This window comes from Sciurus vulgaris (assembly GCF_902686455.1).
Source record: "Sciurus vulgaris genome assembly, chromosome: 10".
Taxonomy (NCBI): domain Eukaryota; kingdom Metazoa; phylum Chordata; class Mammalia; order Rodentia; family Sciuridae; genus Sciurus; species Sciurus vulgaris.
The window spans coordinates 71,414,743-71,428,426 of NC_136470.1; the positions used below are offsets into that span (position 1 = coordinate 71,414,743).

The 13,684-nt window shown below is 32.5% G+C and overlaps 1 protein-coding gene across 13 annotated transcripts in view; it reads left to right on the forward strand.

Moving 5' to 3' along the window:
- Window positions 1-13,684, forward strand: part of STXBP5L (syntaxin binding protein 5L) — a 452,269-nt gene that overhangs the window by 373,310 nt on the left and 65,275 nt on the right. For all 13 annotated transcript variants that reach the window (XM_079155274.1, XM_079155277.1, XM_079155276.1 and 10 more), the window contains one exon: window positions 2,023-2,088. In XM_079155274.1, the coding sequence (XP_079011400.1) occupies window positions 2,023-2,088 (66 nt within the window). The remainder of the gene's footprint in view (window positions 1-2,022; window positions 2,089-13,684) is intronic.

A 13,684-nucleotide genomic window follows, 5' to 3' on the forward strand; every position in this document is an offset into this window, starting at 1 on the left:
CAATCAAGGTGGATTTATCACAAGAATGCTAATATATATTTAAAAGTCAATGTAAAACAACTGATAAACACAATAGAGGAAAAATTCTGATCATCTCAATACATGTAAAAACACTGGACAAAATTGAATACTTATTTATGATAAAAATCTTCAAACTACGAACAGAAGGACATGTCCCCAATTGAATAAATCCTCTCTCTGAAAAACCAACAAAGAAGATCAGACTTTTTAGTAACATATTAAATGTTTTCCCAAAAAAAATTACAAATAAGGGAAGGATATCAACTCTGACCATTGTTCAACTTTTTACTTGCTAACCTAGTAAGGGCAAAAGCAAGATAAAAAAATAATATACCTAAAAATGAGAAATAAAATATTAAAACTATTTGCCAATGCTCTCATGGTATATATAGAAAACCTAAAGGAATCTATTAAGAAAGCTGCAAAATAAAAAGTGAATTCAATAAGATTGAAGAATACATGTTAGTATATAAACATCAGTCTTATTTCTATAAAATGACAGCAATTGGGAAATAAACTGTAATCCCAGCTATTCATGATGTTGAAACAGGAGAATCACAATTGCAAGGCCAGTCTGGAAACTTAATGGGACCCTGACTAAAAATGAAATTTTAAAAACAGCTTAAGACATCTCAGTCAGTGATCTAGTGCTGGCCTAGCATTTGTGAGACCCTGGGTTCAAACCCCAGCACCACAAAAAACAAAATGAAGATAATACTATATATAAGATAGACTTCCAAATGATATGGTCCCATTCCCCAGAGAATAAGAAAAAGAAAGCATAACTGATGAAAGCTGTATTAAAAACAATCATGTAATTTCTGGAAATTATTTTAGGATATACAGCAAAAGAAGAAACATTCAAGAAAAGTCTACTGAAACTTGGTAAAAACAATAAGAATTTGGGATATAATAATAGAAGACTTTTAAATTCTCATGTCTAAGACTGCCATGCTGAAATCTACAAAATATTGCAGAAGGAAATATTTTCAAAATCATTCATATAGGAGGGAATACCATATTTATGGGTTGGAGGACTCAATTTTGAAAAAAATATAAATATCTATATATATATATTCATGAGGATAAGATAAAATGGATGATAGATAGACAATAAAACAGGAAGGTTATGTTACATTATCACAATTGACCTCTTCATCTCCAGAATTGTATGATTGTTTTTTTTGCACCTACAGCAAATTTTTTGGTATAAATTGAATAAAGAGGGTATAAAAAGGAATATGAACAAAGACAATTTTAATTATTCACAGTAGCTCTCAAATGTTCAGATGTTTCTGGGTAAGGGGACTTCTATCAACCACAAACCTGCATACTTATTTACAAAGAAAAAATAATATGAGACTTTTCAAAAATAGTAGGAAAACCATAATGAGGGCTATTTTAAATGTCACAGGCATGTGTACTTGCAGATAATGAGAATTTAAAAATATGTATTAAACTTTTGTACCCATTTGTATTTGTCAGAAGTCATAAAATAGTAAGAAATACTGGAAATATGAATGTAGTGCTTGTTATAAAAATGAGCTTGATGTAATTGAACAAGTCAATGTGTAATATAAAACACTACATTTTTATAAATACAAAATTTTAAATCTGTAGCATCTCTTTAGGTATTTTTTAAAGGCCAATAACCTGTTCTCCTAAATTAAAGGATTTTATAATGTCTTTTAAAACCCTTTCTGTTTCTTATTATTCTTGGTCTATTTTCTGGTGAAACTAGGTCATTTATTAAAGTCTGAAGATAATAAAGAAAATTTGTATCTTTCTACCATCCATATTTAATTACCCTTTTTTGATTAGCTATTGCTCCTATGTTTTTCCTGTATCACTTAAATAAATTTTCAGAAGAGTTTTTATAATATGACCACATGGTAATGTGGTTTTCACAGGAAAGGGTACCTTTTTAGACTTGAATCAATTATGAAATAAGAATTACCTATAAAGTGCTATCAAAATTTATCTCTCTTCCTTTAATTTCAGGTTTAACTGAGTTGAATGATAGTCCAGTACCACTGGAACTTGAACGTTGCAAGTCTCCCACTTCAGGTAAACAAGAGTGGTATTTTTCTAGTTCCTGTTAATTCATTGCAGTAATGTATTGCTTTATTTTGATAATTGTAGTCTAAAATGTTAATCCATAGTTTTAGTAGTTATAATTTGGTTTCTAAAATGTAACCATCAGCAAATTTGATTCTGAAATTCAAATTGAAATAAATGTCTTCAAAAATATTCTTGGTCCAAAATAGAATTAAGATCAGAATTATGAATGTAATCATTTTAAAGATATTTCAAAGGAAGGTTGTCATGCAGATATATTAATAATGCTTAATAAGTGTCAAAATGAATAATATACAGAAAAATGGTACTTTTTTTCTGGAGCTGATTTAAGAGGAAACATACACTATAGGTGCAAGAACAAATGACACCATTCCTCGGGACCACCATTTTTAAACATGTATATCTAATGACAAAAATAATATAATATGATATTGAATAAAACATCAAGTAAAGTGAACACCCATTAAAAATATATTTAAAATATGAGAATAAAGATACTTAGGTATATATACATATATATGTGTGTTTGTGTGTGTGTATTCTGATTACTTGATCTCTACCTGTCAAGGATAAAGAATAGGTAATTTGGTCTATTTCATTTTCAACACATCTCCCTTGCCTTTCCCTCCTCCCCCACTGTCCATCCCCTTCCTTTACTTTATTTGTCTCTCTTTTATTTTCATGACATTCCCTTTTTATTCTCTTTTTCTCTCTAGCTTTTGTAGAAGGAAAATATTCAAAACTTGAATTTTTGGCTTATTTTGTTTAGCATGATGTTCTCCAGTTCCGTCCATTTACCAGAAGATGACATAATTTCTTTCTTTATGATTGTTTAAAACACAACTATGTATATATACCACATTTTCTTTATCCATCCATCTGTTGACTGACAACTGGGCTGGTTTCCTAATTTGTGTATTGTGAGTTGCACTAATATAAACTTCGATGTGCCTTTATCACTATGTATTCTGATTTTAGTTCATTTGGATAAATACCAAAGAATACCAAATCTGAGTTACATGGTGGTTCCATTTCTTGTTTTCTGAAGAATCTCCATGCTGCTTTCTAGAATGGTTATACTAACTTGCAGTCCCACAAACAATGTATGACTGTAATTTTTTTCCCATATCCTTGCCAGCAATTAGTGTTATTTGTATTCTTGATTATTTCCATTCTAGCTGGAATGAGATGAAATCTCAGTGTAGTTTTGATTTGTATTTTGCTGATTGCTAGAGATGTTGAACATTTTTCATATATTCACATATGGCCGTTTTTTTTTTTTCTTTTGAGAAGTTACCTGTTTACTTCTTTTGCCCATTAACTAATTGGATTTTTGGGGTTTTGTTGTTGTTTGTTTATGTTTAATTTTGGTGTCTTTTTTTTTTTTGAGTTCTATATATATTCCAACTATTAATCCTGTCAGAAGAGCAGATGGCAAACATCTTCCTCCTTCTGTAGGCTCTCTTTTCAATCCTTTTTCCTTTGCTGTGCAGAATATTTTTAATTGATGCCATCCTACTTACTAATTCTCAGTCTTATTTCTTGAACTTCAGGGATCTTATAAAGGAAATCAGTGACTGTGCCAATATGTTGGAGTGTTGAGGATATGTTTTCTTGCAGTAGTTCCAAAGTTTCTGGTCTAATTCCTAGCTCTTTGATCCAGTTTGATTTGATTTTTATGCAGAGTGAAAAGGATATAGTTTCATTCTTCTCCATGTGGATATCTGGTTTTCCTAGCACTATCTGTTAGAAAGGGTATCCTTTCTGCAATATATGATTTTAGAACCTTTGTCAAGGATCATATGACTGCCCATGTGTATTTGTCTCTATGCCTGTTATTTTCAGTTGATCTTCGTGTCTGTTTCTATGCCAATACCAGGCTGTTTTTGTTACTATATCTCTAGAGTATAATTTGAGATTTTGATGTGTCCAACATTGCTTTAATTGTTCAGGATGGCTTTGAATATTCTGGGTCTTTTATTCTTCCAAATGAATTTTAGAACTGTTTGTTCTAGTTCTGTGAAGAATAACATTGTTATTTTGATGGGGATGCATTAAATCTATAGGTCTCATTTGGTAATATGGCCATTTTGACAATATTAATACTGCCTATGCAAGATCTCCATAGGAGATCCTTCCATCTTCTAAGGTTTTCTTTAACTTCTTTTTTCAGTGTTCTGTAATTTTTATTGTAGAATTTTTTCACTTCATTGGTGCAAGGGATCTCACGAAAACCACGCCGGACATGGGAAATTACATAAGGGAGTTTATTAAGCAAACAAAGTGTCTCCCTGCAGGGTAAGAGAGAAAATGAGAGGAAAAGAAAGGGATTGAGAAAGGGCATGCGCTAGAGAAAGTGGAAAAGCAAGGAGGATAGAAAAAGTGAGTAGGAGAGAGAGAAGCATGAGAAAAGATGGTGGGGTAGCTTCCGAGAAGCAGTTGAATTCTGCCGGGCTAACAGGGGACCAATAACGGAGAAAGATACTTGCGAGCTGACTGATGAACCAATAGCTAGCTAGGATGTTCACAGATTGACAAGTGGTTGGGAGGAGGGGAAAATGACTGCACTGGAAAGGTGGGAGGGGGAGAGCAGCTTTGTACATTACAATTGGTTAGATTTATTCACAGGTATTTCATTTTTTGAGGCTACTGTGAATATAATTATTTTTCTGATTTCTTTCTCAGTAAATTCATTATTGGAGTATAGGAAAGTTATTGGCTTTTGTATGTCGATCATTGTATCCTGACACTCATAGATTTATTGATCAATTCTAGTAGTTTCTGGTAGAGGTTTTTTTTGTGTGTATGTATATGTTTTCTAAGTATAGAATCATGTCATCAGCTAACAGTTAATTTGCCGCCTTCTATTTGTATCATTTAATTTCCTTCTCTTGCCTTATTGCTTAGCTATTTTGAAGGACCAGTGAGAATGAACATCCTTGACATGTTCCCAACTCTATGGGAAATTATTTCAATTTTCTCCATTCAATATGATGTTGACTTTGGATTTATTTCATATAGTGTTTATGTGTTGCAGTTAGTTCCTACTGTTCCTATTTTCTTCAGTGTTTATTGCCATGAATGAAGATGGGATTTTGTTAAATGCTTTTATGGCATCAATTGAGATATTCATATGATTTGTATCCTAAATTCTATTTATGTGGCGAATTACATTGATTGATTTGCACTTGTTTAACCAACCTATTAAGGTTGGGATAAAACCAACTTGATCATTGTGTTCAATCTTCTTAATGTGTTTTTGAACACAGATTGCTAATATTTTATTAAGGATTTCTGCATCTGTTTTCATCAGGGATATTGGTCTGCAGTTTTATTTCCTTGGTGATTCTTTACCTAGCATTGATATCATAGTAATACTTGTTTCATAAAATTAATTTGCAGTCTTCCCTCGCTTCCTATTTTATTGAATAATTTGAGGGGTGTTAGTATTAGTTCTTCTTTAAAAATCTGGTAGAATTCAGCTGAGAATCCATCTGGTCCTGGGTTTTTCTTTTTGGGGAGGCTTTTATTACTGATAAAATCTCATTGATTGATATTGGTCTGTTCAGAATTTCTGTATCTTCTTGTTTCAATTTTGGTAAGTTGTGTGTATTTAGAAACTTGTCAATGTCTTCTAGATTTTCTGATTTGTTAGAATGTAAATTTTTAAAATAGTTTTTGGTGATCCTCAAATTGCACAAGTTTCCATGGTAATTTTTCCTTTTTCATCTTCAATTTTGTTGATTTGGGTCTTCTTTTTCTTTCATTTGATTAATCATGTTATCTTTTCAAAGAATCAATTCTATTGCATTAGTCCTTTTTTTCTCAATTTTATTAATTTTGCCTCTGATCTCTATTTGGGTCTTCTACTTTCTTTGAAATTAGTTTTTTTTTTTTTTTTTTTTTTTTTTTTTTTTTCTTGTTAGAGCCTAGGGATGTAACATTAGATTATTTATTTGGAATTTTGGGGATTTTTATGTAGGTACTCAGTACTGTAAACTTTTCTCTTAGAACTGCCTACATACTGTCCCAGAGATTTTGATATGTGGCATCTTTGATCTCACTAGTTTCTAAGGATTTTTATTTTTCCCCTAATTTCTTCTATGACATATTCCTTGTTCAATCTCCATGTTTTAAAATGTTTTCTCATTCTTATATTGTTATTGATTCTAATTTCAATCCATTATGATATGATAAGATGTAAGGAATTAAGGAATTATCTTTTTTTTTTAATTTCTAAAACTTGCTTTGTAACCTAAAATATAGTTTGTTTTGGAGAAGGTTCCATATGTAGCTAAGAAGAAAGTGAATTTTGTTGTTGATGGATGAAGTATTCTATAGATATCTGTTAGATTCATTGATTAATATTATTATTTAGACCTGAAGAGTCTTTACTTAGTTTATATTTGGATGACTTATCTATTGGTGGATTATTGAATTGGCATCTGTTTGAGTATTTATATTTAGTAGAGTTTATTTTATATAAGTAGGTACACAGACATTTTGGGACATAATTTTTTACACATTATATCTTCTTTTTGCATGGTTCCCTTCACCACTGTGAAGTGGACCTTCTTTGTCTCTTCCGATTAAAACTGACTTAAAGTCTACTTTGTCAAGAGAGTAACTACTCCTGCTTGCTTTCAGTCTTCTTTTGCATGCTATGTCTTTTTCCATCTTTGCATTCAGCCTGTGGACTTTGCCTGTAGGGTAAGTCTCTTATAAGCAACATATAGTTGGATCTTGTTTATAAATCTACTCTACCAGTCTGTCTTTTTTTTTATTATCTTAACTGCTTCATTTATTTTGACCATCTCAGAGAAAATATTTTATATCTCCATAAGACTTTTGGAATTTTATCTAATTATGTTTTATCTGTTATGATTTATATAGCCATTTTCATTTTTATTGTATTAATTCTTATTACTTACACATGACAGTAAAATCCATTTTGATATAATTGTACAAGCATGGAAAATACCTTATTGTAATTGGGACCCCGGTCTTGCAGTTGTACAAAATGGTAAGATTCACTGTGGTGTTTTCTTATATGTACATCAGAAAGTTACATCAGATTCATTAAACTGTCTTTCCTTTTCCAGTCCCCCATCCTTTCCCTTCATTCCTGTTAGCACAAATAGTCTAATCCAATAAACTTCTATTCTTCCCCTTCCCCCTTTTTGTAGGTTAGCTTCCACGTATCAGTAAAAATATTGAACCCTTTTTTGGGGGAGATTGACTTATTTTACTTAGCATGATGGTCTCCAGATCCATCCATTTACTGGCATATGTCATAAAGTCATTCTTCTGTATGACTGAGTAATACTTAATTGTGTATGTAACCACAATTTATTTATCCATTAATCTGTTGAAGGGCACCTCAGTTGGTTCCATAGCTTAGCTATTGTGATTTGTGCTGCTATAAACATTGATGTGACTACATCATTGTAGAATGCTGATTTTAACTCCTTTTGATATATACCAAGGAGAGGGATAACTGAGTCAAATGGTGGTTCCATTCCTAGTTTGTTGAAGAATCTCCATACTGATTTCCAGAGTAGTTGTACCAGTTTTCATGTCTACCAACAATGTATGAGCATATCCTTTTCCCCACATCTTCACCAAAATTTGTTACTTGTATTCTTGATAATTGCCACTCTGACTGCAGTGAGACGAAATCTTAGAGTAGTTTTGATTTGCATTTCTCTAATTACTAAAGCTATTGAACATTTTTTCATGTATTTGTTGACCATTTGTATTTCTTCTTTTGAGAAGTGTCTGTTTAGCTCCTTTGCCCATTTATGGATTAAATTTTGTGGGTTTTTGTAGTGTTAAGTTTTTTGAATCTTTGTATATCTGAGGTGCAGGTGGCAAAGATTTTCTCTGATTTTGTAGACTCTCTCTTCTTGATCATTTTTCTTTCCTGTGAAGAAGATTTTAAGCATGGTATTGGCATCAAAATAGGCAGGAAGACCAATGGAATAGAGTAGAAGACACAGAGACAAACTCATACAAATACAGTTATCTCATATTAGACAAAGGCACTAAAAACATACATTGAAGAAAATATAGCCTCTTCAAGAAATGGTGCTGCAAAAACTGGAAATTCATAGATATGATAGAATAAAATTTAACCCCTCTTACCTTGCACAGAAACAAAACCCAACTCAAAGTGGATCAAAGACCTAAGAATTAAATCAGAAACCCTGCACCTACCAGAAGAAATACAAGCCCAACATTCCAACATGTCAACTCAGGAACTAACTTACTTAATATGACTCTTAAAATTCAAGAAGTAAAATCAGAAATGAATAAATGGGATGGCATCAGACATTGTCTTTTAATTATATGTTTTGTTTTCTTTTGTTTTGGTACTGTGAATTTAACCCAGGGGCACTTTAACACTGAGCTCCATCCCCAATCCTTTGTTGTTGTTTGTGAGACAGAGTCTCACTAAGTTGCTTAGGACCTTGCTACATTGCTAAGGCTGGCCTTAAACTTGTGATCCTCCTGTCTCAGTCTGTCAAGCTTCTGGGATTACAGCTGTGCGCCACTCTGCCTGACTTAATTAGAGATTTGAGACTATTTGCATTTGGTATTATAATAGAAAGATGATCTTCATTTCCTCCCATTTTGATTTATTTCTAATGTTCAATCAGACTTGATTTTTTTTAACTTGGCTATAACTATGTTTAGATTCAAACATTCACTTGGCTCTGATGTTTGGTTTTCATTTCTTCTATGTATGCTATTTCATTAAGTATTTTCTATAGTGATGGCTTAGTATTTATGACTTCTTTTTGTTTCTGCTTATCATGAGAGGTTTTTATTTCATTTTCAATTCTGAAAGATGTCTTTGCTGAATATAACAATCTTGGTTGGCAACTATAGTATGTTATTCCAAGCTCTCCTGTCTTTTGGAGTCTGGGGTGAGAGATCAAGAGAAATCTAATTGGTTTACCTGTATTGTGGCCTGCCATTCTTCTCTTACGGCATTTAAAATTTTATCCTTGTTCTGTATATTGGACATTTTACTTATAATGTGTCTTGGAGAGAATCTTTTAAATATTGCCTATTTGGGTTCCTAAATGCCACCTGTTTTTGAGTTTCCATTTTATTTTGAAGGTTTGGAAATTTTTCTGATACTATTTTACTGAAAATTTTGTCCACTCCTTTAGTTTATATTTTCACATTTTCTTCTAAGCCATTTATTCTCAGATTTGGTCTCTCAGTGTTATTCCAAATTTCTTGGATATTCTGGTCATGGTCTCTTTTCTTTATTGTTGTGTTTTCAAGATTATGTATCATCTATTTGAGATTTGAGAATCCATATTCTAAGTGGTCTAATATATTGGTAATGCTTTCAACTGAGTTTTTAATTGCATTTATTGATTCTTTCATTTCTAAGATTTGTTTGGTTCTTTTTCAGTATCTCTACCTTTTTATTGAAATGTCCTTTCACTTTCTGTATTTTTTCTCTCAATTCATTTTTAGGTCTTTATTTGACATTTCTTCCATTGTAGTTTCAATGGGATTGATTTTTGCAGCATTGTGGGTTACTTGGGTTGACTCTTTTCCTTGATTTTTTTCATCTACTGAAATAATTACCTCTTCTACTTTTAGGCCAAGGACTATTTAGTGATATTCTTTCTCTTAAGTGCCCCAGGCTGGGTGAATATCTAAGTGTTGAAACTCTCAGTCAATGTGTACTTATTGCTGTTTTCAGTAATCTAGCACCACTTTAAAAGATGATACTAATTCTATTAAATAAAATCACTTCAGAACAAAGCCACATACTATGAAACCTTAGAGGTAAAACTTATTGAAAATGTTCTCCACAGTTCTTCTAATTCAAGAATAAAATTGAAGTAACATTCTTGACTAGGTTGAGAAATTTATAATTAAGATAATAAAATTATTAAATGATATGAGTTCAATGGTGAAAAGAGAAAAATGGACAAAGAGATAGATTAAAATAATTATAAATGAAGAAAAGAAAGAAGAAAAAGGAGGAGGAGGGGGAAGAAGAGGAAGAGGGATATAGCTGGTAAGAAGAGGGAAAAGAGAGACTAAAAGGAGTAAGTCTAAACCTGAACTAGGAAAAGAAAGTAGAGCTGTGCCAATTAATGCTTTCAAACATTAGAAGAAATACAAACAATAGGGTCCAAGGCTGCAATATCAAACAATAATGGAACATCTATCAATTCAATATGAAAAGTAATATCTGTAAGATCAAAACAGACATTGATCTACCTATAATATTCCATGCTAAGCTATTCGAGGTTGAGAATTTCCTTTTGAGTCTTCCTGATTTGGATTTCAACAGGATTTGGAACCCATAGAATATATCCACCCCTCCTTGACTTTACCTCTAAGGTTTCTCCTGAGTGTAGAGGTAGTGATTACAACAGCACACCTCTGATATTATTCTAGGAGTTCCTCTCCAATCTTTTGTGTATTCAGGCACCTACTAGCTTTCTGATGGGTCAGGGAAGACTGTAACATAGCAAAGCCAGTTTACTCCTTGTTGGATGGGGGGATGCAGTTTATGTGCTCTCCTGAGGAAAAGTTCCATGTACCTAGCACTGTCAAATCTGGTGTATCATTCATCTGCCACCATTTATATTTCAGGGTGTGCACTGTGTGACAGTCTAAGGGAGAGGCATGATAGTCTGGTTCAAGTGGTGCTGGGTGACCAATAGGAGGTAGAGGGCTACTGCCCCCTCTAGAGTGTACAGGTTGCAGGTTGGTGGGCTTGTATTTAGGCACAGCAAGTGGTGTCTCATTTCCCCTATAAGCCTTCTTGTGGTATGTACTCTTTTTCATACTCATAAAGTTATCCACTGGCTGTTTGGGTTATCTTCAAGAAATGCCTTCTGTGGACCCACATATCTGAGTGGCAATTTTGTCCCCCGGCAGTTTTGGGACTCAGCTGGACTCTCCAAGAGGTTCTGGGGCACAGGAACCACTTCCCTGGTTACTGTGGTTCCCATACTAGTCACTGGTACTTGATAGTCAGCCAAATTTATGTATTTTATGGGTACTGCATCTGCTTACAGGAGCACAAAGCTCAGGGCTGCTACTGGCTCCCATGGATTGCTAAGCATCTTTTTTTTATTGCTGTTCAATATTTTATTCTATGTCTATACCTCAATTTATGGAATTTCTTGTCGTTGAAGACTTAGGTGGTTTTAAGTTTGAGGCTATTATAAATAAGGTTGATATAACCCATCTTATTTAATTTTAATGCAGACAAACTCATTTCTGTTACATATGTGTACACATATGTATATGTATAGATCTACAGAGATCTATAGAGATCTATCTAGATATAGATATACATGTATCTGAGAGAATTTGGGGGATATAAGGTATACAGATGTTTGGCTTTAAAAAATACTTCCAATGAGTTTTCTTAAGTAGTTGTACCAGTTTTACTTCCATTTACAGTGTTTGAAAGTTCCATATATTTACCAATGTTTAATATTAGGATGCTTTTTAAATTATTGTCATTTTGAAATATATATAGTAATATCTCATTGTGAAATTAATTTGGATTGCATTTTTCTTGGTAACTAATAATTTTGATGGGATTTTTCATATGTATTGACTATTAATACCCTTGCTTATAAGATATTTATTTTGCTCATTGTTACAGAGTTGTAAACTTTACTGATTGATTCAAAAGAAGTGTGTATGTGCGCACGTGCATGTGCATATGTGTACACACATGCACACACTATGTAGAAGTCTTTTGTTAGATATATATAATGTAAAATATCTTCTCCCACTCTGTGACTTGCCTTTCCCTCTCTTAAAACTGGTATTGTAATGCTAATGTACATTTAATGATAATTTACAAGAGTTTTCTTTTATTGTTAGTGCTTTGTTTTGTTTAAAGAGAATCTTTTCCAATCCAAGATCATGAAACTGTTTCTTCCATATTGTCTTTTTTGAAGAGCCATATTTTTTTTTACCTTTTGCATCTAAGTTTGAGTTCCATTTGGAGTTTTTTCTGTGTATAACATGAGGAAGGAGTCAAAGTTCATTTTTACCATTTAACTATCCAACCTTCACCATTTTTGAGGAAGTTACCAGTTTCCTTACTGCACTAAAGTGAAATTTTTGCTACAAATTTGTGGACTTTAAAATGTGGGGTGTGTGTGTGTGTGTGTGTGTGTGTGTGTGTGTGTGTGTTGTGTATGTCTGTCTGTTTCCGTCTTTATGTTTAGGCTTCATGTTCTGATCTATTGGCATGTTTATCTATCCTTTATTCAAGTCTTTATTAAATATTGTAGCTCTACAAACATTGCTGAGAATATAGTTTCTACAGTTTTATTTTTGCAGTTGTTTTTTAAGGTTGTTATCACTAATCTATATTTTTAGAATGAATTTATCAATTTGCACTTAAACATACTTGAATTTTGATTGCAATTTTATTGGATAAATAAATGAATTGGGCATACATAATTCACACATTGAAAAATGTTGAACTTTGCCTTCTGTTACCATATTTTTGTTTCTTTATATTATCTCAGTAATATTTTTAGTTTCTTTGTAGAGGTCTTGCATACCTTTCATTATATTTATTCCTTGTATTTTATTTTACTTCCATTATGTTATTTTTATTTCTTTTTCTAATTGTGGCTAAAATATGAAAATGCAATTAATTTTTGTTTAGCTTGCATCTAGCAAATTTGGTAAATTAATATTTAAATTCTAATAGTTTATAAATTCTTTTATATTACCTGTGTATCCAGTGATGTCCCCAGTGAAAACAACAGTTCTTTTTTTTCCTTCTAAAGAGGATATTAGCTAGGACCTTCATGAAATATTGAATAGATGTAGTGTTATCAACATCTTTTTCTTGTTTCTAGTTTTAGAGATAAGGCTTTCTGTATTTCATAATTATTTATTGTAATTGCCGTGATTTTTTTGGTGACATCCTGCTTTTAGCCCTCTTCCTGTGATGTTTCTTCTAGGATCAGAGGAGATCTGGAAACATCACCACCACCACACTTTCTTTTAAAGACAGACTCAGAGGGACTTTGCATGCAATCAAGAAGATTGCTTCAAAGCAGGAAGTTTTGACTACTTTTTATTATGTTACTTGGGGGCAGAATTGATGTACAGTGATAGATTCACCTATCACTTTAATACTGACAATGGCAATTGTATGTTTGTATCTTTTTTGAGGTATAAACAGCACTAAAGGGCCAATACTCTTTTTGCCTTCTCTTTCTTACTTTTTAGGTTTTTTTTTTTCCTCTAGTGCAGTGGGTTTCAAACTAAAGCCTGCATCACATTCAGGTGAAGAGTGTTAAAACAGAGATAGGTGACTGAGTGCCAGAGACTTATATTCAGTAGATCTGGGTGAGGCCTGAGATTTTTGTATTTCTAGCAAGATCCCAGTTGATGTTAATACTTCTTATCTCTGTACCACTTGAGAATCATTGCCTATGAGATATTTTAATTATTCTTTTCAGTATTTAACCTCCTTTATTCATATCTTTTTAGGGATCTTAGCCCTCTACCCCTTTGAATCTGCTAAAAACTGGTGACAACCTGATGCAAGTGTTTCTGA